A 24,641-nucleotide genomic window follows, 5' to 3' on the forward strand; every position below is an offset into this window, starting at 1 on the left:
TTTCTTTGGCGTTTTGGAATCCTGAATTGTCTTTATTGTATTTTGGTTGTTTTCTGATCGCTTTTTGAAGTTTTTTTTCTGCCAGCGGTTTTCTTAATTTTCTTGTTGTCAATTTCTGGTATTTTTTTTTTTATCCATTAAAAGAAGGCACTAGTGATTATGAAGCAAAAATCTAATAAAATGCTCAAAAAGACACCAGAGCATCTTTTTAGATTTCCCATTGACTTTTATTGCAAAGCATTGAGTATCTCCCTACCAGAAAATGCCAGAATAATGTATAAATTACTTTTTTAAAACGCTCGGCATCACTGAAAGCCTGAAGTGTTTAAAAGACGTCCAAAAGCTTGACCATATGGTCAGCAAGTCGTCTTCTCATACAAATTAACAGGAAGACCATTTTAAGTGTGAACATACCCTAACCCTTTCCTTTTTTCCAGCGCTGCTTGTATAGTAGACCTTCTGTGTTAATGTCGGTTTTAATACCTCACTATTTTTAACATCAGTTGAAGAAAATAAACTATTATATTCACATTCAGAGGCTAAAAACTTGATAGAACCTAATACTTGTCAGAGCTAAAGGTTTGCCCAAACTGTATCCAGTGTAGGCAATCTCTATGAGGCTATGTGCGCAGGATTTGAATGCAGAAATTTCTGCAGCGTTTCTGCAGTTCTTGGCAGGAAAAACGCTGCGGAAAAAATGTGCGTTTTGCTGCGATTTTGACGCCTTTTTTAGATGCGTATTTGGACATCAATGAATGCTTTTTGGAGCTAAATAAAGATATTTGAAAAATGAAACGTGGGACATTGCTTCAACCCTTGGATTACCGTCAGACCTGGGGTGAATGTATTGGTTAATTTAAATGATTAAAGAATGTGTCTGTTGCATTTCAAATAAAGTGTTACTCTGTATGTGTGTGTTTATTTAACTTTAGCTTTTAGTAATGAAAGGGTCTGATTGACACCTTGTCATCACCAAACAAAAGGGCTACGTGTCATCTAATCTCATACACCCAATCTCATTAGCATTTCCTTTCAAGTCATTTCTGGGGCAGCTGTGAGCTGCTATTTTTAGCCTAGGAAGGTGCCATTAGGCAAACATGTTCCTTGGCTATTAATAACAGCTCACAGCTGTTTCATTAGCCACTACATCCTCACAAACAGCAACAAGCAGCGCTTTGGACGCAGCGTATTTTGTATGTTGCACTTTTGTTGTCAATACATGCAGATCCACCGCATAGAATGACATTTCAATCGGTCAAAGTCTGCAGCGGAGACTAGCGTGTCCGCTACAGAAGTTGACATGCTGCGGGTGAGTTTGGGTATGTGGCCACGGTCAGGAGCCGCCGCAGGTTTGCAGCTGTGTGTCTATTCAGCATCAAACCCGCAGCGTCCAGATGTTACAGCACCGTGGGTAGAATCTCTAGAAATCCCATGTCCACTATGCGTGCATATGAGGCTGCGGATCACCCGTGGACACTGACATGCCGCACGTCTTTCAGGACCGCAGCATGTTAGCAACAGAAATTTGACCACTAGAATGTATTGAATGCGGTAAATACGTATGGTTCAGTGAACACATGTGGATTTACTCGTGATCAATAGAATGCAACGTTTTGAACGCAGCAAAAATATGCTGCATCCAAAGCGCTGCTACGGCCGGATCATGGGCACATAGCCTAAATTTAATAAAAAAAAAAAAATGGCATGGGCTCCCGCAACATTTTTATAACCAGCAGAGGGAAAGCCGACTGCTGGGGGCTGATATTAGTAGCCAGGGAAGGGGCCATTAGCCAAAAATGTTCCCTGGCTTCTAATAACAGCTAACAGCTGTTTGCTTAGCGTTTACTGGCTAGATTACAGGGGGACCCCAGAAAAAAAATTGACTAGGGTCCCCCTATAAAATCTAACCAGAAAAGGCTAAACAGATAGCTGCGGGCTGATATTAAAGAAGTTGTCCACTACTTTTACATTGATGCCCTATCCGTAGGATAGGGCATCAATGTATGATCGGCCAGGGTCCCGCACGCAGCACCCCCACCAATCAGCTGTTATCGGTGCCGGCGGCCGGAAGTGCTCACCTGCGGGGCTCCGCTGTCAAGTGGTAGTGGCCGCCGCGGTGTACTGCAGATAGGGATAGACTACGGATAGGGCATCAGTGTAAAAGTAGTGGACAACCCCTTTAATAGCCAGGGAAAGGGCCATGGATACTAGCCCCCTCCACGGCTAATAATTTCACCCCTCAGCAGTCCCAGAAATGGCGCATCCATAAGCTTCCACTCTTCCCACTGCCGTGTAGCGGTGGCAAGTGGGGTAATAGGGTTGGGGGTTCATGTCAGCCTTGTATTGGCAGCTGACATAAAGCCCAGGTTAGTTATGTTTTTGACACTTTTTCAATAAAGACATGGCCAGAATAAAGTATTTTACTGAAATAAAATTACACACAGTTTTAATAATTTTTTTATTGTTCTCTCAATCCCTGATGCCCTCGTCTCCTGAAAAAAAAACAAATAAAAAAAACAACCATATCCCTCACCTGTTCGCCGTCATGATGTAATTCAGATTGTTCTTCGGCGATCTGGGTCACTTCTACAGCAGTCATATCAATCACTGATGTGACTGCTGTAGAAGACAGCACTGTACAATGACAGGAGTGTAATCACTCCTGTCAGTGTATATTGCTGCTCTGCTGCAGGCTGAGGTCAGGTGAGGTCATTGTTAGAACCCTCCTGTTTGTTTTTTCCATCTTGCGTTTTGCGGTCACTTGACCATCTGCTTTTATATTCCAGCTCCGCCCTTTTGGCTGTGCTGGACTTCAGTGTTTGACTGTTTCTCTAGCCTGGTGCTTCGGTGTCTTTCTCTGTCAGTTCGCTTGGTTCTTCTGGGACCTCTAGTACCTTTTGTTAGTTTGTCTTTTTGTGTTCTGCAACAACTTCTCTGTTTAGGAGGTGTCCCATTTTTGTCCCAGTCCTTAGTTCTTTTAGGGACCCCTCCCTTAATGCTATAGGTCTTCGTTCAGACTAGCCGAGGACTAAGGCGGGTCTGTTCGCTAGGAACAGGCAGCCCGCTACATCGTAGGGATTCAGCTTAGTCTTACTGTAGGGACAGCCTTCCCCCATCTTTCCTTAGTTCATGTTGCAGATCATAACAGTCATCAGCTGATCAGCTTTGGTGACCTCATACTGAATCAGTACTGCGTGGAAACATTCGTGAAAATATTCCCACACAGCACTGATGCCGTAAACGGAGGTCCTGGAGCTTTCAGCTGATCTTCAGCTGATGAACTTGCGCAACCTTAGCCGGCAGCAGCAATGCACACAGCCGGGAGCGTGCGCGCTTCCGTCAGTGTACCGCTGGGATGATAGTGTCGCCGGGGGACTTCAGGAAGACGGCAGGACACCAGGGGACGCCGGACAGGTGAAGATAAAGATGTTTTTTTTTTTTTATTCTAAACAGATTTTTACTTTTTTTTTTTCACCGCGCACACACCGGCTTGGCTGAGGAGACTACTGCTCCCCTCAGCCGCGCTGCTCTCGCTGTTATCAGCGGAAGCGGCGGTCGGATGATGGGAATAGTCTTCTTCCCCGACCCGGGTACCATTCTTTGGGCGTTTTTGCGCTGCAGAAACGCTGCAAAGAATGGACATGCTGCGTATTTTAACGCAATGACAATCCTGAGCGGAAAATTCCGCATCATGTGCACAGCACATCAGGATTGTCATTGCATTAGCTAGCAGACGGATTACCTAGCATTTTTGGTGCATTTCTGCGTGGAAAAAAACACCACAAAAACGCATCAAAAATGCTCAGTGTGCACTTAATCTAACAGAGTTCTCCATCCTGCATCTCTTCAGCTATTGGGAACTAGAACTCCCAGAATGTCCTGGCAGCCTCACTGCTCTAAGTAGGGCTGTAGAGTCGATATACCAAGGTTCCATCTCCTTCAAAAATGGGCAATAAAGTAAGGACACATTTACTGTAGAAAAGTCTACTGGCTAGCACGGTACAAAGATACATTGAGGGTACGTGCACACGATCAGTAATCACTGCAGATTGGAAGCAGCACACTTGCGCTGCGTGCAATCAGCAGCTGCCAGATGTTACAGTACAGTGGATGGGTTTTGTAGAAATCCCATGTCCACTATGAGTCTCCGTGCACCTGCGGATCACCCACGGACATACGGCGTGTCTTTCCAGACCGCAGCAAGTCAATTTCTCTTGCGGAGACAGTAGTCTCCGCAAGAGAAATTAGATCAATACAATGTATTGATTGTGGTGAATCTGCATGGTTCAATGAACACATGCGGATTGTCCTGGGTGCAGCACTTTAGATGCTGCATAAAGTATACTGTGTTCAAAGCGCTGTCCATACCAATCGAGTGCACATACCCTTACAGCAGTAAGATGGCAACATCACTGTATCACTGCTTTATTGGTAAATAGGGGCTAGAGATTCATAAAACATACACATATTATTAACTAGAGAAAAAAAAAATAGATTCACAGAACCCTGGAGTTGCATCATGATGTCAAGCAGGGTCTACTAATTAGAAGAGGTGCTGGTGAAGCCAACAGGTAGGAGGTTCGAGGGGCTCTTATCTGGAAGCCATGGACTACCTACGTGACAGCTGGGGTACCCAGGTCCTGCAAATCCTTTTTTCTCAACTCTTTTCCTTTTCTATACTTTTTAAAATTCCCTTAAAATTAGTTAATATTAAAGCGGTTGCCCACTACTGCAGATTGGCTGCAGCGGTCACATGACACGTAACGTGACATACTGAGAATAGCAGCACCGACATCACTTGAATGGCGCCAGAATGGGAGGAGTGTATTGCTTGTTCTTTTATTTTCTATGGGGTCCTAAAGGGTGGTGGACAATCCCTTTAATTGGGGATATTTAAAGTTAGTACATTTCTATCAACTCCATCTCCACAGCTCCGACTCTAAAGGCTTGTTCACACATCGCATTTTTGCTGTGTTTTTCCATGCAGAATAAACTGTTTTACAGTAACAGCAAAGTAAGATTTCTATAACACAGTGGGCCCAAATTATCAAAGCTTCCCCAGAATTCTGGGGTAAAAGCTTTGGGAGAAAAAAAAAAAACGCTAAATTTAGGCGGAACTCTGAGCTGCTGTGCTTACATTTTGCAAATTCTGCCTTCTTCACGCCAGTTTCTCCCAGCTCTGCTGCAATGTGCAGAGCCGGGACAGGATGGGAGTGCGGCAAATGCCGCTCGTCAAATTCATGACGTTCACTACATAAATCTTACTCCAGCAGGGGATAGAGTAGGATTGTGACACAGCACACACAGAGGAGCTCGCTGCTCGTCCGACACTCCTGATTCATGAAGAGGCGCACGAATCTGTCTGACTCCTGCACATCTCCCCATAAAGCCCAGGCCCATTGTGTTCACATGTGCATTTTTTTTTTTTTTTTTTCACTGCACTCTTTTGAACTGCAGGGTGTTTTTTTTTCAGACACCACAGCATTTTTCTACCCATTCAATATGCATAAAAAAGGTATGATGGCATGGAACAGATGCAGCACTTTTCACATCACTGCTCTGCATTTTTCATGTTTGAAAAAAACAAAACAAAAACTGTGTGAAAATACCCTAAGGGTATAAGAGTGTGTGTGCACACGATCCGGAGCCGCTGTGTGTTCTGCAGCGTCCAGATGTTACAGCAGAGGATGGGATTTCTAGAAATCCCATGTCCACTATGCGTCTCAGTGCGCGTGCGGATCACCCGTGGACACGGACATGTGGCGTATCTTTCCAGACTGCAGCATGTCCATTTCTCTTGCAGAGACGCTAGTCTCCTCAAGAGAAATTACATACAGTACAATGTATAGGATGCAATGAATCCGCATGGTTGAACACACCTGTAGATTCACCTGCGTGCAGCGCCTTGGACGCAGCATAAAGTATCCTGCGTACACACCATTACAAATACTGAGGTAAAAAACTGACCAAATACTGAACGTGGCCTTACAGAGGACCACTGCGCCGGACAGACCCCACCGAGCACAACGGGCCCTTCATGCTGCGGGATATAAGCTGCTGTGCTATTCTCGGAGGCTCCAGCCCACATAGGGACACAGTGTCACAGCCGCAAAGCTGTGTGGAGCGGAGTCTTCAGTTCTTTCAGCAGAAAGTTGCAGGACTCCTTCCTGCAGCATCAGGTGTCCGGTCCGTTATCCGCTCACACCACACACCAGCGGTCTGTGCTCCTTTATCCCCGTCATACCCGGTGCGCGCCGCGGCCGCTCCGCCCCCGCCAGTCACACGGAGCTTTGTCGGTTCTCACCACCAATCCCCGTCGCCCAATGACGTCAGCGCGCCCCGCCCCTCTCCTCGCGCCTGCTGACACAGAGGCTCGCGCTGCCCAGCTGGTAACTGTGTGAGGTGAGCGCGCAGCGGCGGCGTAAGACGGGAGACCCGGCTGGGAAACGGTGAGTGGCCGCCTCGTCTTATAGCCTCGGCACAGCCCGCTACGTCCTGGGGGCTCAGCTGCCTCCTCCGCTCCGGGGCTAGGAGGACAGGCCATATATTACCGCACACCCAGAGTGCACCGCGGTACCGGAGCCCTGTCACCTACAGACACCTCCTTCTCCCGCCTGTATCATGGCGGTTATAGCGCAGGCACCAAGCGTTACACCAGCGGGGCAGGCGCTGGCAACGGACCCGCTTACCTGGCCAAGGCCCGGGCAGGATCGGTGCTTTGTGCTGTCTGTCGTACATGAGAGGATCGGCGGTGCTGTGGCACTACAACTCCCTGCATGCCCGGCCAGAATGCTAGGAGTTGTAGTCCTGCCACTGCCTGCAGCCCAGGAATCCTCCATGGTGTGCGCACAGGATGAGACGTTTCCTATCATGTAACTTTCCCTTCCTGTTGTGCTGATTTTGACACTCAAGTGCTTCCATGATTAATGCTGGGAGGCTTCTTCATGCCCTGATGCCGGATTTATATTGTCTGATAGGATTTTACATGACTGGAAACTGTGGTCCAGGGACAGGATGGAGGCAGAACAGAGATATGGGGAGAGGACATGAAGATGGGGGATCAGTCTGTAATGCAGGAGAATCTGTCCTCGGGCCCCTTCAGATAGGGATCCTATAAGAGAAGATCCCTTACAGAGGTAGTCCAAGTCACGACCCCAAATCTGAGAATATGATTGCAGTTTCTGCAGCTCACCTTGGGACAGCGTTTCATGCGTGGGCACATAATCGGAGCTATGTGTGAAGGGGGCTGGCTGACTGGCACGGCTCAATGTGTGTGAATGGGGGCTGGCTGACTGGCACGGCTCAATGTGTGTAAAGGGGGGGGGCTGGCTGGCTGACTGGCACGGCTCAATGTGTGTAAAGGGGGGGGGGCTGGTGGCTGACTGGCACGGCTCAAGGTGAGTGAAGGGGGGGGCTGGCTGACTGGCACGGCTCAAGGTGTGTGAAGGGGGGGCTGGCTGACTGGCACTGCTCAATGTGTGTAAAGGGGGGGGCTGGCTGACTGGCATGGCTCAAGGTGTGTGAAGGGGGGCTGGCTGACTGGCACGACTCAATGTGTTTGATGGGGGCTGACTGGCTCATTTCTATACTTACACCATTACCACCCTTTCTCGTTTTGCCTGAGACAGATAAAGGGCCTGGCTTAGCTGTTAAAATATGCCAGTGTGCCAGCTCCCTTCACCCATAGCAATCATAATGCGCCAACACAGGAACCACTGTGTGGCCTCTTTCAGATGTTTTCTCCTTTAGACATATTGACCATGTGTGTGCGAAAAAAATCATGAAGACATGTTTGATTTTGATCCGAGACATAGATGAAAATCACCCATGCTAGTCTGTGTGTTTGTTTTTACATTGCAATGGATGAAAGCTTTGCAATCGAATTATTATTATTATTATTATTTTTTTTTTTTGCTACGAGAAAATCTTTGAAACTGATGGTAAAAACTGAAACACTGCCCAAATAGTGATGAAAAATCACTGATGTCTGAGTTAGGCCTGATATCTTCATATTGGGGCAACTTTGATAAGTATATTAGTAAGTTGTGTAACTTGCTGTATTAAGCACATTTAGGCTATGTGCCCGCGATGCAGAAATGAAGCAGAAAATTTCTGCAGCGTGTCTGCATGTTCTTGGCAGTCAAAACCGCTTGCGGTTTTTACAAGCGTTTGACGCGTTTTTACATGCGGATTTGCCATGCGTTTTTCTAGTGCATTGGGACCTCAAATCTGCATGCAGAAACGCGCAAATAATGGACATGCTGCGGATTTTTGAGCGCATCAAAAACGCTGCGGAAAAATCCACAGCATGGGCATTGAAATTGCGAATTCTCATGGGGGACAGATTACCAAGCGGTTCACGCTGCGGAAATTCCGCAGCATATACGCTTGTAAAGCGCTACGTGGGCACATACCTTTAAGGATACTTTTTTGATCTGGACCAGCCCTTTTAAGCTAGGTGCCCACGATGCAGAAATGCTCAGGATTTTTCCTGAGCGTTTCTGCATCTCCCTGGCAGAAAAAATGCACGCGGATTGTACATGCGTTCATGTTCATTTCCGCATGTCCCTGGCATGAGAAACGCATGTGCGATTCGCATGCGTTTTTTCTGCCAGGGAGATGCAGAAACGCTCAGGAAAAAATCTGGAGCATTTCTGCATCGTGGGCACATTTAAATAAGGATACTTTTTTGATCTGGACCAGCCCTTTTAACTGGCCATAAGTAAAGGATATCTCTTGGAGGACTGCTAGTTCAGCCAACATCCTTTCAACCTCCAATACACATGCTTACTCGGCGGAGAATGCATATGTTCTCAAAAGGGAGAGGGAAGAATGTTTGGTCATGGATTATAAACCTTTAAAGCGGTTGTCCAGTAGACTTCCCAGGGAGGTGATAAAAATGTAAAAAATAAATAAAATTGATACCTTATGTAACAACACCATTCCTTGGTATAAACTGTTTGTTGCTTGGCTCAGCCAAAATGTCAACACTAGGCAATCAATGGCTGCAGTGCTCATGTGAAACCCCACTGGATGTTGATGGCTGTCAGTCAAGAGCTTATTTTTCTTAATCTATTGCTCATGTACATCCATGCTCATATTTGTCAAGATTTTGTTTTTTTTTATACTGTACAGAGAGGAAGCATTTGTTGCAGGGGGAGAACATAGCTTATATGAAATCTGTAGCTGCACTGGGTCCTGGTAAGTGGGAGCAATTGCTACCATAAAAAAAATACTACATTTTAAAGATCGTACTAAGCCACCAGAGATATTGGCTTATTTGCTTTAGAAACGTACAGGGTGATAACATGGTGACTGTGCCCATTCTTTCTCTTCTGCTCCAGAGCTGTTACTGGACATGAAATCTGGTGTTCAGAACAGTAGCGGACACTGACAGCAGAGGGCCCCTGTGCAAGAACAATATATGGGCTCTTTGCAGTCCAGTAGCTCATCATAATGCACAATTCCACCTGCTTTGGAGGTGAAAGTGGGCCCCTTCACCACCTGGGCCCCTGTGCAGCCTACACCAATGATATGTCTGCCCCTGGTTCAGAAGGTCCCCATATTGCAAAGTGCCAAACTACAGTACATATGTCTGCTTTGTGCTGCCTGACATTGTTACCTTAGAAAGATGCATCCCGCCTATATATGTATTACTGCACTTTGGGACTGTAAGAGTATGTGCGCTCAATGTTTCTTCCAGGGGGTTTGCTCTGAAACTCTCTTGAAAAAGCACTCACTAAATGCTAAAAAGAATGATCATATGCATTTATATGTAAAAAAAAAAAAAAAAAACTTGCTGTTCATTTGTTCAGTCTTTTAATTGCTTAATGATAACAACAATAAAAATATGAATTTTATTTACTGTATTTTTCGGACTATAAGACGCACTGGACCATAAAATGCACCCCAAATTTTGAGATGGAAAATAGGAAAAAATATATATATTTTTTTTATAAGGTGGGGGTCAGTCTTCTAGGAGGCAGAGTCCCTCAAGAAGCCGGCAGCGGCAGAACTGGAGCAATGCTGCAGGCCCTGGCTGGGAGAAGGGGGTGCCTCAGCAGCAGGGGGTTGCGGTGGAGGTCTAACGGGATCACAGGAAGCAGGGTTCCTGAGGTAGGGTAGCAGAAGCGGTGAGATCCTGTGCGGCCGGTGTCGGTGGTCAGGCAGAGCGGAGTGCATTGCTTTTCCGGCGGCCGCAGTCAACTTCCTGAAACCGTGATCTACAGGGAAATGGCCGCCCGAGCCGGCGCATGTGCAGACTGGGATCTCGGCTGCCATCTTGCTGAAGCCGTGGGCCTCAGGGAAATGGCCACTGAGATCCCAGTCTGCACATGCATTGGCTCAGGCGGCCATTTTCCTGTAGATTACGGCTTCAGGAGGGGACCCTGCTTCCTGCGATCCTGCTCCACCAACACTGTAATACCTCGGTGAGCTACGTTTGGACCATAAGACGCACTCTCCTCCTATTTTCCTCCAAAATTTGGGGGCGAAAAGTGCGTCTTGTTGTCCGAAAAATATGGTAATAACTGCTTCCAGTTTCCAAAAACTCCCAAGTTGTTAAAACAAGTGAGCTGACCATTCTTTAGGTGACTTTAGTTCTGAAGGCGTTATATACTTTACAATACAAATCAATGGGTAAGGCTGAGAAGATGCCGGGCGTCTATTTGAGAGTTTTGACAGTCTTTTTGCCTCAAAAAAACGCTAGGGGACCCTTCATTGAACAGGTGGTCTGAAACTAACACTGATTTAATCCTAATTGTCTAATGTAATAATCTAGTTGCTTTTCTAATAAATTGTAATTAAAAATTCCCAACTTTCAGGGGCAGGGCTAGTCTCTGCTTTTCCTGTTTGTCGGCTTATCACCTTACAATGCGCACTGACAGTGCGCTCTCTTGTCAGCTCGTCACTTATCACAGCCAGTGAGGGAGCGCACTGACACTGTGCATTAAAAAGAATAGTGCACAGTGAAAATATCCTACTGAGCATACGTCGGAATTGACAACCAACGCATACTAGGTAGTGAAGGGACTAGCCCAGCCCCTGAAATGTCCAGTTTTGAGTATTCTAGCATGCAGCGGGGACTCTCAAATGGGAAATTGGTTTAAAAAAAACAACAACAAAAAAAAAACAGTAGAGAGAATGGTAGGGAATTTTTAATCCAAGTGTATTAGAAAATTGATTTAGATTATTACATTAAACAGACATTTAGGATTAAATCAGTATTAATTTTGGACCATTCTTTTAATGAAGGAGTCTTTGAAACGTCTGGAAAACGGCAGTGAAAAAAAGACACCACCAAAATGCTGGAAAATGCTTCTCTGGTTCACCTGCCTCAACTGACTACTGGGTTACGGCATTGTTTGCTTTTCTAAATACACTTGGCTACTCATCCAGATGAAATCACATGTTGTCTTGCGTAAAGTGGCTATGAATAACTTTCACAGGGGCTAGAATGACTTGATATACTATGATGTTTCGCACCTGTTATCATTAGTTTCCTGTGGTCATTACAAATCATCTATTTAATTATAAATGCATTAGTGCAGTAATCGCACATTTTTGCTTCATTTTTAAATTTGTTTCCCCCTCCCCCACTGCATGGGCAAAGTTTAGTGGTTTTCTTTTTCATGTATATTTTTTTTCTATGCTTCTCTGACAAAAAAAAAAAAGGTGAAAAAAGCATGTGTGTATAAAAATAATATTAAACACACAACATCGTTTGTGATAAAATAAAAAAGCAAGGCCCTAGGGCTGTGATGGCGAACCTTTTAGAGACAGAGTGCCCAAACTGCAATCCAAAACCCACTTATTTATCGCAGAGTGCCAACACGGTCATTTAACCAGAATACTGAGGTTTTAGTTTAGAAAATCAACTCATACAGAGAGCAGGCGAGGGTAACCGAAATCAGCCACAAAAAGGAGCAGGGGTATGAGACTGCAGATAGAAAAAATATGCTCCCCCTTCCATCCTGGTATATGTTTGCCCATCCTTGTAGATATGCTGCTCCCCCATCCTTGTAGATATGCTGCTCTCCCATCCTTCATCCTGGTACACGCCCCACCTATGAATATGTTCACCCATACTTGTATTTGCGCTGCTGCTTTGTCACTGCCATGCGCCCGGTCGCTTGTACGCTGACGCCGGCTGCTGGCAGCGTGTATTGCGGCGCACGGGCCTGGCAAGTTTGTGCGCTGCAATACGCTTCAGCTAGATGTGTGTCAGAGAACGCACATCTAGCTGAAGTCGGCGGGCTCTAAGTACCGGTACTCACCCGTTGGGCCCGGTCCTAGTGCTGAGGCGATGGCGTCCGTGCCCTTAGGGAGGGCTCTGCGTGCCCTCTCTGGCACGCGTGCTATAGGTTCGCCAGCACTGCCCTAGGGTATATTCACACAGAGTTTCTTTCACAAAGATTTTGGGCTCCGATTACTCCACTGGTAATCTGCCTGAACATACTTTTTATTTGGCCACAGTCAGCTTTTGTAAAATAGACATTCCTAAGGAAAATCACATTTTATCACATGGAGCGAGTGTTTTTGTGATTTTTTTTAATGCTGTGGTAGTTTTTATTTTTGTGTCTCACCTCTGGCTGGTGAAATCTGTGCTGTCCATGCAGAGCCTTTAATTATATTTTTTTATTTGAAAACTATTTTCTAATGATGTGATTAATGTTAATCAAGGAGAAGTTACAATGTCTCCTCTTATGGCATTGACACTGCACAAGTTATAAGTACGCCGAGCACTTTGCAGATAATGTTTTGTTCTTTTCCCGTGACTTAATGGAATGCAGACGTCTGCACTACAGACAATTTCATATTGCTAAATCTAATATTTTTCCAAGGGTGAGGCACAATGTATTTATTAACTTTTATTGCTGGCTGCACGCCCTTTATAGCATCCTTTTGTAGCATTACTTGAAAGTTTTGTTTTTCTTACCTGTAGCTGTTCTTCTATGGTACTCCCAAGCAAAACCCGGCTGTGCTAGCTCAGCAGGAAACACCTAGGCCTACGGCAGTCTGTCGATCTTGTATTTCTATGCTCTTTCACACACCACTGTAATGTGCTTATAAGTGTTCTAAAACAGAGATTACAGAGATACAGTTTAATATCATAAAAAAGTAATTAAAGTGTGCCTATCATTTTGTAATGATTTTTTTTTTTTATATATATGTTATACCTACTTAATCGTGCTGCCAAACAGTGGGGGGTAAGAGCTGACAGAACGATGTATGGACTCATACAGTAGATTTTCTATTAGGGGTGAATTTATACTGGCTTATTAGGGAATGCTCCATTCCCTATTATTGACCTGCCTAAATAGACTGTCAATCACCCGCAAAATGCTCGTTTGTTGGGTGGAATGATTTTTAAGCTTGCGTTAAAATCATAGTTCTTCATGTACACAAGGGTTTACTACATTATTATTAATAATATTGTTTATTTATATAGCACCATTGATTCCATGGTGCTGTACATAAGAAAGGGTTACATTCCAAATACAGATATCACTTACAGTAAACAAACTAACAATGATAGACTGGTATGGAGGGAAGAGGACCCTGCCCTTGCGGGCTTACATTCTTCAGGAATGGGGAAGGAGATTTGGTAGGTTGGGGGGTTGTAGTAGCTCTGGTGTTGTTGAGATGGCAGCAAGCAAGGTCATGGCAGGCTGTAAGCTTGTTTGAAGAGATGGGTTTTCAGGTTCTGTCTGAAGGATCCAAGTGTGGTGGATAATCGGACATGTTGAGGCACAGAATCCCATAGGACGGGGGATATTCGGGGGAAATCTTGAAGGCGATTGCGTAAGGAAGGAATAAGTGTGGAGGAGAGAAGGAGGTCTTGGGAGGACCGGAGATTATGTGAGGGAATATATCGGGAGATTAGTTCAGAAATGTACGGAGGAGAGAGGTTATGGATTGCTTTGTAGGTCATTGTTAGTAGTTTGAACTGGATACGCTGGGCATTTGGGAGCCAGTGAAGGGATTTGCAAAGGGGGTTAGCAGAGGAGTAGCGAGGCGAGCGATGGACCAGTCGCGCAGCAGAGTTAAGGATGTACTGGAGGGGTGCAAGAGTGCTAGCAGGTAGGCCACAGAGGAGGATGTTGCAGTAGTCGAGGCGGGAGATGATGAGGGCATGCACAAGCAGCTTAGTAGATTGAGGGTTGAGGAAACGACTGATCGGATTCTCGAGGTGGCGAGAGCTTGGGTGTTGGGTTTGAAGGACAGGGCAGAGTCAAGGGTTACTCCGAGGCAGCAGATTGTCGGTACAGGGGAAAGAGTGATGTAATTTATTGTGATAGAAAGATCAGGTGGGAAAGATATGCGAGATGGGGGAAAGATGAGTTCAGTTTTGTCCACATTGAGCTTGAGGAAGTGGGAGGAGAAGGAGGATATGGCTGCTAGACATGCTGGGATTCTGGACAGCAGAGAGGTGACATCTGGGTGTCATCGGCATACAGATGGTGCTGGAAGTCATGGGATTTTATGAGCTGTCCCAAGCCAAGGGTATAGATTGAGAAGAGTAGGGGTCCTCGGACAGATCCTTGAGGGACTCCCAACAGAGAGGGGGCGGGGTGAGGAGATCCAAGATAGGGCAAGGTCTTTGACGCCAAAGGAAGAGAAGATCTGTAGTAGGAGGCAGTGGTCAACTTTACCGAAAGCAGAGGACTGGTCAAGAAGAAGGAGTACAGAGAATTGTCTGTTAGCTTTGGCTGTAAGTAAGTCATTGGTGATTTTAGTAAGGGCAGTTTCAGTGGAATGCTGGGGGCGGAAGCCGGATTGTTAGATGAGAAGTGAGAGGAAAGTTCAGCGTGAATGTGTTGCTCAAGGAGTTTGGAGGCAAATGGGAGCAGCAATATGGGGCGATAGCTGGATAAGGCGGTTTGGGTCAAGGGACGACGTTTTGAGGATGGGCGTGATTGTGGCATGTTTGAAGTCAGTGGGGAAGGTACCAGAAGATAGCGATAGGTTGAAGAGATGGGTTAGGGATGGGATGAGTGTGTGGGTGAGGTTGGGGACGAGGTGGGATGGGGTCGAGTGCACAAGTGGTGAGGTGTGATTTGGAGAGGAGACGAGTAAGGTCTCTTCGTGAAGTTGGGAAGGGAGGTTATGGGGGTAGGACAATGGTGTGGAAAACAAAGGGGTTGTGGTGGTCGTACAGTAAAGACTTGTCGTGTTGGAGAGAGTTAAAAGTGTTGAATAGCTGTTTGGGGTTGTAGGATAGGGAAGATATAAGGGTTATGAAGTAGGCCTGTTTAGCAGAGGTGAGGGCTGATTTGAATGTGAGTGTTGCTTGTTTGAATGCAGTGAAGTCATCTTGAGAATGTGTTTTCTTCCAACGCCGCTCCTCAACCCTGGACGCTTGTCGAACATCTGTTGAGAACCATGAATGATATACTGTGCGCACAGAACTGTCGTATCAGTCATCATAGGCCAATCTACAAGGGCTATTAAACGACTGCTGATCGGCTTCTGTGTAGTCGATCAGCCGGCATTTAATAGCCACAGGTTGGCCGTTGTAAACGCACTATTAGTCTGTGTGCGTGCTCCTGCTGGAATTGAGTGCTGCTGCGCACAAAAGTGAGTGCTTTAGAAAAGTCATCTGTGGAGATCTCAACACCCGGGCTTTTACCAACAAGCTGCTTGTATATGTGTGCATATACCATATCAGTAATGAATTTAAATTAGTCGCTTTTAATCAATCCTAGATTGATATTGTAAAGTCACACGGGCTTATTTTTCAGCAATATTGTGTATCATTTTCAGTGCACGATAGAAGGCTCACGTGAAAGGAAATATGTCAGCAGGATATCACCCCCTAAACTATTTATATGCTCATATTGACCTTTCAAAGACAAGTCCATCAATACCTTTACATGACCAGTCCATTCCTCAAATGAATATGGTAGATCTAAAGCCTCCGTCACTCCAGCTCTATTCCCCACCAAGCGCTGCCTGCTCCAGCTTGACTGACTGCCTCTGTACTACTGTGCAACTTCAGGCAATAGAGCAGTCAGTCAAGCAGCGACGCTGGGCGGGGAAATAGAGCTGGAGTGAAGGAGCCTTTAGATCTACAATGGCTCTTTAGCCTCCTTTGCATGTCAATTCAAACGTTGATTCTTTGGTAATGGAGGAACTGGACTTGTCTATGAAAGAACTACATACAGTGCATTGTGAAAGTATTTGGCCCCCTTGAACTTTTCTACCTTTTGCCACATTTCTGGCTTCAAACATAAAGATATAAAATTCTAATTTTTTTGGGAAGAATGAACAACAAGTGGGACACAATCGTGAAGTGGAAAGAAATTTATTGGATATTTTAAACTTTTTTAACAAATTAAAAACTGAAAAGTGGGGCGTTCAATATTATTCGGCCCCTTTACTTTCAGTGCAGCAAACTCACTCCAGAAATTCAGTGAGGATCTCTGAATGATCCAATGTTGTCCTACATGACTGGTAATGATAAATAGAATCCACTTGTGTGTAATCAAGTCTCCGTATAAATGCACCTGCTCTGTGATAGTCTCAGGGTTCTGTTTAAAGTGCAGAGAGCATCATGGAGACCAAGGAACACACCAGGCAGGTCCGAGATACTGTTGTGGTGAAGTTTAAAGCCGGATTTGGATGCAAAAAGATTTCCCAAGTTTTAAACATCTCAAGGAGCACTGTGCAAGTGATCATATTGAAATGGAAGGAGTATCAGACCACTGCGAATCTACCAAGACCCGGCCGTTCCTCTAAACTTTCATCTCGAACAAGGAGAAGACTGATCAGAGATGCAGCCAAAAGACCCATGATCACTCTGGATGAACTGCAGAGATCTACAGCTGAGGTGGGAGAGTCTGTCCATAGGACAACAATCAGTCGTAAACTGCACAAATCTGGCCTTTATGGAAGAGTGGCAAGAAGAAAGCCATTGCTCAAAGATATCCATAAAAAGTCTTGTTTGAAGTTTGCCACAAGCCACCTGGGAGACACACTAAACATGTGGAATAAGGTGCTCTTGTCAGATGAAACCAAAATCGAACTTTTTGGCCACAATGCAAAACGATATGTTTGGCATAAAAGCATCACAGCTCATCACCCTCAAAAGACCATCCTCACTGTCAAACATGGTGGTGGCAGCATCATGGTTTGGGTCTGCTTTTCTTTAGCAGGGACAGGGAAGATGGTTAAAATTGATGGGAAGGTGGACAAGCCAAATACAGGACCATTCTGGAAGAAAACCTGCTGGGCTCTGGACTCTGGGACGGAGATTTATCTTCCAACAAGACAATGATCCCAAACATAAAGCAAAATCTACAATGGAATGGTTCAAAAATAAACGTATCCAGGTGTTAGAATGGCCAAGTCAAATCCAATCGAGAATCTGTGGAAAGAGCTGAAAACTGCTGTTCACAAACGCCCTCCATCCAACCTCAATGAGCTCGAGCTGTTTTGCAAGGAAGAATGGGCAAGAATTTCAGCCTCTCAATGTGCAAAACTGAGAGACATACCCAAGCGACTTACTGCTGTAATCGCAGCAAAAGGTGGCGCTGCAAAGTATTAACTCAAGGGGGCTGAATAATATTGCACACCCTACTTTTCATTTTTTTTTTTTTTTTAAGTTTAAAATATCCAATAAATTTCGTTCCACTTCACGATTGTGTCCCATTTGTTGTTGATTCTTCCCTCAAAAATTTGAATTTTATATCTTTGTTTGAAGCCAGAAATGTGGCAAAAGGTAGAAAAGTTCAAGGGGGCCAAATGCTTTCACAATGCACTGTATGCATATAAATATTTTTTTTATTGGAGGGGAGTGAGAGAGGGGGGTGATATTCTGCTGATATGTATATGAGTAGTCTTTGACCAGTTCTGCACAAGGACACTTTTTTTTCCATAGACTTCACAGTAGGTTTTCCTAGTACTGATCTATCAGTATATCTTCTGTATTTCATAGTAACTGTTCTAAGAATTTTTTTCCTCTCTAGAAGACCGCCAATCAGTATAATGTATCTGTAATATAAATGCAATAAGGCCTATAATAAGGCCATATTGCCCATCTGTATTACCCACAATTACATTAAAGGGGTTTTCTGGCATTATGCAATGGATGATCTATCCTTGGTGAATAGGAGCTGAGCTGCAGTTCTTTGCAATGGTCACTACACGCTGAATGGAGCTGTGTTGTTAAGGCTACATTCACTCTTTACATCCAGCTGGAGCTGAAAACAGTTGACCTTTTGGGAGGGGGGCGCCAAATGCCATCTCATCTGATATCGATGACATCCTGAGGATATAGTGCAGCATAATCTATTTTTAAAGAATAATGTAGGTTTTGTGTACGCCTTATGTATACCTCTGTTTTGATTGTTGTGCCGTGTCAGGTTATCTGCCATCTTGATTCCTTCTTTGCTTTTGATATGGTTCTCCTAATCCAGACTATATTTCCCATGATGCCAGAATCTGATCATAATGCCTTTGCTTTTTTCTAATGGTTACAAGGGATGGATCAGTAATATAAAGCTTCTGCCTCATGATGCTGCCATAAAGGATCGGCATGAGAAAATAATTGCAGATGTGCACTGCCCCATAGTATAACACTGGGCCGAGTGCAATCCGATTTTTTTTTCTTCTTTTTTTATCGGATTGCACTCCAATTTAATCACTCGTATGAGCGAGCCCTAACAGTTGCTTTAGGCTTAAAGTAGCACTCACATTAAATTTTTTTTCCCCATAAACCTTTATAATTGTTAGTGTAGTGTCAGAATGTTAATAAAGGATATCCAGTGCCGTTCCACTCCTCTTCTGAATCACGTGACGACAATTCAGCCTCTCCGGATCACCGTGCTCTCTGTGTGAGCTGGAAATCTTTTACAAATCTCTTCAGGCCTCGTTCTGAAGCTCCATAGGGTTACATTGCAAAAGTTATTTTCAGATCACAGAGCGCAGTGTGATCCAGAGAGTCTAAATTGCCGTCACGTCACTCAGAAGCGGAGCAGAATAACGAAGACTTTGATCGGTGAGTATATTAATACACTGACACTACACTAACATTTATACAAGTTTAGGGGGAAAAAAGTTAAAGGAAGTGCCTTTTGTAAGAAGTTGACACAACTCCTTTAATAGGTAAAATTGCAAAGTGCTAGAAAAAACAATTGAAAATGGAGTCATTTGTAATTTCATAGTTTTATTGCTCGTTGCCTAGGTTACCGGCCACTTCAGTCTATAAGCGGTTGCCTGCAAGTGCAGCTCTGAAGCGTTCTGGACCACTGGTTCTGGCCATCTTCAGTACTCCTCCGATGCTGCAGAAGCAATGCTGCCTCGGCTAGCAGCATGGGAGAGCGCACATTTCAGACCAGCTGTGTGACCATGCCGCTGGTCTGAGCTGTAAATCTTCAGGGGCACATGTTCCCACCCATTTAGCAGGAAGACAGGAGGCAGTGGTTCTGTGTGCTTCGGAAGAAATAAGAGTAGTTGGAGTAGTAGATACAGAAAATACTATGCAACATGATAAAGAAGTTTCCACACTGTAGGAACTGATGCCATGTTGCTATGATATGAAACTGACAACAGTAAAACTTGTATAGCAGATAAATGACACATAACATTGTATAACTTTATTGTTAGAAGTTCCTGTTTTACTGTACATTGTGCCTAGAGACTGTTGGCTGCATACATCAAGTAGCTTTTTTGCCCTATAAAACCAATATTCTTTTGATAAAATGAAAGCGAACTTTGGTAGAATGTATTGTTCCATATGCCAGTGTTAACATGAAGCTATCTGGAGGATGACACTCATAAATTTATTAAGAAGCACTAGCCTCTTAATAAATGTGGGACATCTTTTGCCGATCATATGACAAAAACTGAATTTTATGCAATTATTTACGCCAATTTCTGCTGTAAATTACTTGTACATTTTTCTGTCCTGCAGAAAATGTCCTGCCTCTCTGACTAACCCCATCCTCTTAAAAAGTTGCCAAAAGCGGTGGAGAACAGGAGTAGGAGGTTTAGTAACAAATATGACATGCACAATACCTGGTGTAAAGCCAAATAAAAAATGTCTACAGCATGCTTCCAATGTAACTTTGGAATTTGTTAATTATTTCAGCCTATATCACTTTTATTATTCTGTTTTTCTTTGCAGGTCTAATATTTGTCCTGGTGATAAAGGAATTCAGGCATTTTCAATGGTTTTATTAAGATAACAGTTTGGGACAACTTTGGATTTTGAATGAGAACATGAGTTCACTAAAGCCAAGTGGGCTTAAAGCTCCTTCCAGAATAGCAAAGCCAGGAGCTGTAACGACAAAGTCATCCACTACTACTGCTTCTACTGCTGCTGTTGCTGCTGCTGGTAAGAATATTACGATTCTGACGGGGATTTTTAAAGTAAATGCAACATCCTTATCAAGTTGGAATCTGTCAGCAGGTTTTTGCTACCTCATCTGAGAGCAGCATGATCTAGAGAAGTAGACCCTGAATCCAACAATATATCACTTTGTTTACTGAGTGCAGCAATTTTGACACAGAGTTTTTAGAGTTAGCATGCTGCAGAGCTGAGGAAGCTAACCCCGCCCACACCAGGATCTGCATTTACATAGTCTTTTGACAGTGACTTGCTTATCACAGGAGGGGGGGGGGGGGTTGGACTTGCAAGCCAGCTAGTCACAGCATTGATGTGCTAGTGATAAAACCTTCAGTGTAAGTAAACAGCAGCACACAGCTTGATAAGTGACACATCCGTAAATTCTGTGTTTTAACCCCTAGCTCATGCTGTCCTCAAATTTACCTGCTGACAGATTCCTTTTTAAGAGATCTATTTAATAATGTATGCAGTATCTATTGTGAAATCTAGTGGCAGATCTGGTTAAAAATATAAATTAGGGCTAAGCCAAAAAAATAAATCTTTAATTTTTTTTGCTAAACTTAATCCAAGTAAGTTTAAAAACAAACAAGAAGGAAAATATCTCCTCCACTGACACTTCTGTGTTGGCAAACCTTCCCTACACTCCTGCTAGTCTCCGTATCCTGGCTTTCAGTCATATAGTGTCGTCACAATAATGTGATTGCCACAGAAGTGCCAGGGAAGGCAAGTATAATTATTTTTTTTATTTTGAATATTTGGCTGCTTTCCGCAGGTGAATATGCAAAAAAAGAAAAAATCCACACATCTCAAACCAACACCTATCATAACTGGAGTGGATGCCCAAATAAATAACTAGAGTAAAATTATACAAAGGCACTCCTAAATATTAACTCTGGAATCTATAAAGTACAGTTAGATAACTCTTAAAACATAACTTTTAATTAAATTATATATATAATTGCAGTACAGATCAAAAGTTTGGACACACCTTCTCATTTAAAGATTTTTCTGTATTTTCATGACTATGAAAATTGTACATTCATACTGAAGGCATCAAAACTATGAATTAACGCACGTGGAATTATATATTTAGCAAAAAAGTGTGAAACAACTGAAAATATGTCTTATATTCTAGGTTCTTCAATGTAGCCACCTTTTGCTTTGATGACTGCTTTGCACACTCTTGGCATTCTCTTGATGAGCTTCAAGAGGTAGTCACCGGAAATGGTCTTCCAACAATCTTGAAGGAGTTCCCAGAGATGCTTAGCACTTGTTGGCCCTTTTGCCTTCACTCTGCGGTCCAGCTCACCCCAAACCATCTCGATTGGATTCAGGTCTGGTGACTGGAGGCCAGGTCATCTGGCGTAGCACCCCATCACTCTCCTTCTTGGTCAAATAGCCCTTACACAGCCTGGAGGTGTGTTTGGGGTCATTGTCCTGTTGAAAAATAAATGATGGTCCAACTAAATGTAAACCGGATGGAATAGCATGCCGGTGCAAGATGCTGTGGTAGCCATGCTGGTTCAGTATGCCTTCAATTTTGAATAAATCCCCAACAGTGTCACCAGCAAAGCACCCCCACACCATCACACCACCTCCTCCATGCTTCACGGTGGGAACCAGGCATGCAGAGTCCATCCGTTCACCTTTTCTGCGTTGCACAAAGACACGGTGGTTGGAACCAAAGATCTCAAATTTGGACTCATCAGACCAAAGCACAGATTTCCGCTGGTCTAATGTCCATTCCTTGTGTTCTTTAGCCCAAACAAGTCTCTTCTGCTTGTTGCCTGTTTTTAGCAGTGGTTTCCTAGCAGCTATTTTACCATGAAGGCCTGCTGCACAAAGTCTCCTCTTAACAGTTGATGTAGAGATGTGTCTGCTGCTAGAACTCTTTGTGGCATTGACCTGGTCTCTAATCTGAACTGCTGTTAACCTGCGATTTCTGAGGCTGGTGCCTCGGATAAACTTATCCTCAGAAGTAGAGGTGACTCTTGGTCTTCCTTTCCTGGGGCGGTCCTCATGTGAGCCAGTTTCTTTGTAGCGCTTGATGGTTTTTGCAACTGCACTTGGGGACACTTTCAAAGTTTTCCCAATTTTTCGGACTGACTGACCTTCATTTCTTAAAGTAATGATGGCCACTCGTTTTTCTTGGCTGCTTTTTTCTTGCCATAATACAAATTCTAACAGTCTATTCAGTAGGACTATCAGCTGTGTATCCACCAGACTTCTGCACAACACAACTGATGGTCCCAACCCCATTTATAAGTCAAGAAATCCCACTTATTAAACCTGACAGGGCACAGCTGTGAAGTGAAAACCATTTCCGGTGACTACCACTTGAAGCTAATCAAGAGAATGCCAAGAGTGTGCAAAGCAGTCATCAAAGCAAAAGGTGGCTACTTTGAAGAACCTAGAATATAAGACATATTTTCAGTTGTTTCACACTTTTTTGTTAAGTATATAATTCCACGTGCGTTAATTCATAATTTTGATGCCTTCAGTGTGAATGTACAATTTTCATAGTTATGAAAATACAGAAAAATCTTTAAATGAGGTGTGTGCAAACTTTTGGTCTGTAATATATATATAATATACTGCAAGGCGGCGGTGGTGGGTATGCCTCAGTCACTTTGCCCGCATTCTCCACCAAGCTGTAAGGCGGTGGTGTTCACACCGTGCAGTAACTGAGGCAGTGACCCAAGCAAGTCCAACATAAACAGCTTTTATTTCAGCACCTCACGGGTTAACAGAAAGTCCATACACAATGGTTGCCGGGGACAACGGCCGCGCCGGGCCGCTCAGAGCCTGACAGGTGCAGAGCCTTCCTAGGCAGTGGTTCAGCCACACACAGTCCTGCTGAGCTAACCTGCTGTGCTCCTAGCAGGTTGCAACATAGAACAACACTAATAGTTAGTGCAGGAGTTTTAAAGGACCTGTGGCAAAAACCACTGGAAAACCCGGGTTGGAGGGAGGAGGCCGCCCCACTGCCTCCTGTGACCTCCTCCAAGAAATGAGGGTCCTGCCGGGTTTTACTTATTCTGCTTTAGCCAGGTAGTCTGACCAGGTCATTGCTCACCCTCATTCCTGCATTGCAGCCGCAGCTGTGTGTGTGACTGCAATGCACTCCAATGGATTTAATAGGTCTCTGTACATATTCTTGGGGATGTATACGATCCCGGTCACTGCCTCACATATTCCCCCCCCCCCTCTGTTCAAACTTGTGGGGTTGAACATTTGCCACCTTACAGGGTGCCCGGGACAGGGCATCCGCGTTTGCTTGCAACTTCCCAGGGCAATGTTCTACAGAGAAACTGAAATTTTGCAGAGACAGGAACCACCTGGTGACTCGCGCATTCCTCTCCTTGGCATTCCTCATCCATACCAAGGGTGAGTGGTCCGTCACCAAGTGGAACTGACGCCCGAGTAAATAATAACGTAGTGATTCCAAGGCCCACTTAATAGCCAAACACTCCTTCTCTACCACGCTATAGTTTTTCTCTGCTGGGACAAGTTTTCTACTCAAGTAGGTGACCGGGTGCTCTTCACCATTCACTTTTTGTGACCGTACCGCCCCTAGGCCTACCTCCGAGGCATCTGTCTGTACAATGAAGGTTTCACTGAAGTTGGGGCTGATGAGGACAGGCTGTCCACACAGGGCCAACTTCATGGACTGAAAAGCTTCTTCTGCCTGAGGGTTCCACCGAACCATTACCGATTTTTTTTTTTTTTTTTTCCCTTCAAGAGATCGGTCAGGGCCGCCGTTCGCCCAGCAAAATTAGGTATAAACCGGCAGTAATACCCAAGGATGCCAAGGAACGCCCTCACCTGTTTTGTACTTGACGGTTTAGGCCAGTTTTTTATAGCCTCAACTTTATTTATTTGGTGCTTGATAGCTCCTCGGCCTATCACATACACCAAATATCGGGCTTCCTCTAACCCTATCGCACATTTTTTTGGGTTTGCCGTTAGCCCTGCGGCTCTGAGAGAATGCAGCACTGCCTGTACCCGTGATAGGTGCGTATGCCAGTTGGTGCTAAAGATGATAATATCATCTAGATACGCGGACGCGTACTCCTGATGAGGCTTGAGCACTATGTCCATCAACCTCTGAAATGTAGCCGGGGCCCCATGTAACCCAAAAGGTAAGACCACATAGTGGTATAGACCTTCTGGAGTTACGAAGGCGGTCTTTTCCTTCGCCGAATCTGTGAGAGGTACCTGCCAGTAACCCTTGGTGAGATCGAGCGTGGTAAAGTACTGGGCCTGCCCCAGTCTCTCAATCAGCTCGTCC

General features: G+C 44.5%; 1 protein-coding gene across 9 annotated transcripts in view; it reads left to right on the forward strand.

Annotated features, from left to right (window-relative positions):
• The first annotated feature begins 6,318 nt into the window (after nt 1–6,318).
• CLIP1 (CAP-Gly domain containing linker protein 1) overlaps nt 6,319–24,641 on the forward strand; it is a 121,783-nt gene continuing 103,460 nt past the window's right edge. For all 9 annotated transcript variants that reach the window (XM_073676241.1, XM_073676242.1, XM_073676243.1 and 6 more), the window contains exons 1-2: nt 6,319–6,449; nt 20,129–20,338. In XM_073676241.1, coding sequence (XP_073532342.1) covers nt 20,224–20,338 — 115 coding nt within the window. In that variant the 5' untranslated portion in view covers nt 6,319–6,449; nt 20,129–20,223. The remainder of the gene's footprint in view (nt 6,450–20,128; nt 20,339–24,641) is intronic.

The sequence above is a fragment of the Phyllobates terribilis genome, unplaced genomic scaffold (assembly GCF_046119375.1).
Source record: "Phyllobates terribilis strain yellow unplaced genomic scaffold, ASM4611937v1 Scaffold_1__5_contigs__length_1240528914, whole genome shotgun sequence".
In the NCBI taxonomy this organism is placed as follows: domain Eukaryota; kingdom Metazoa; phylum Chordata; class Amphibia; order Anura; family Dendrobatidae; genus Phyllobates; species Phyllobates terribilis.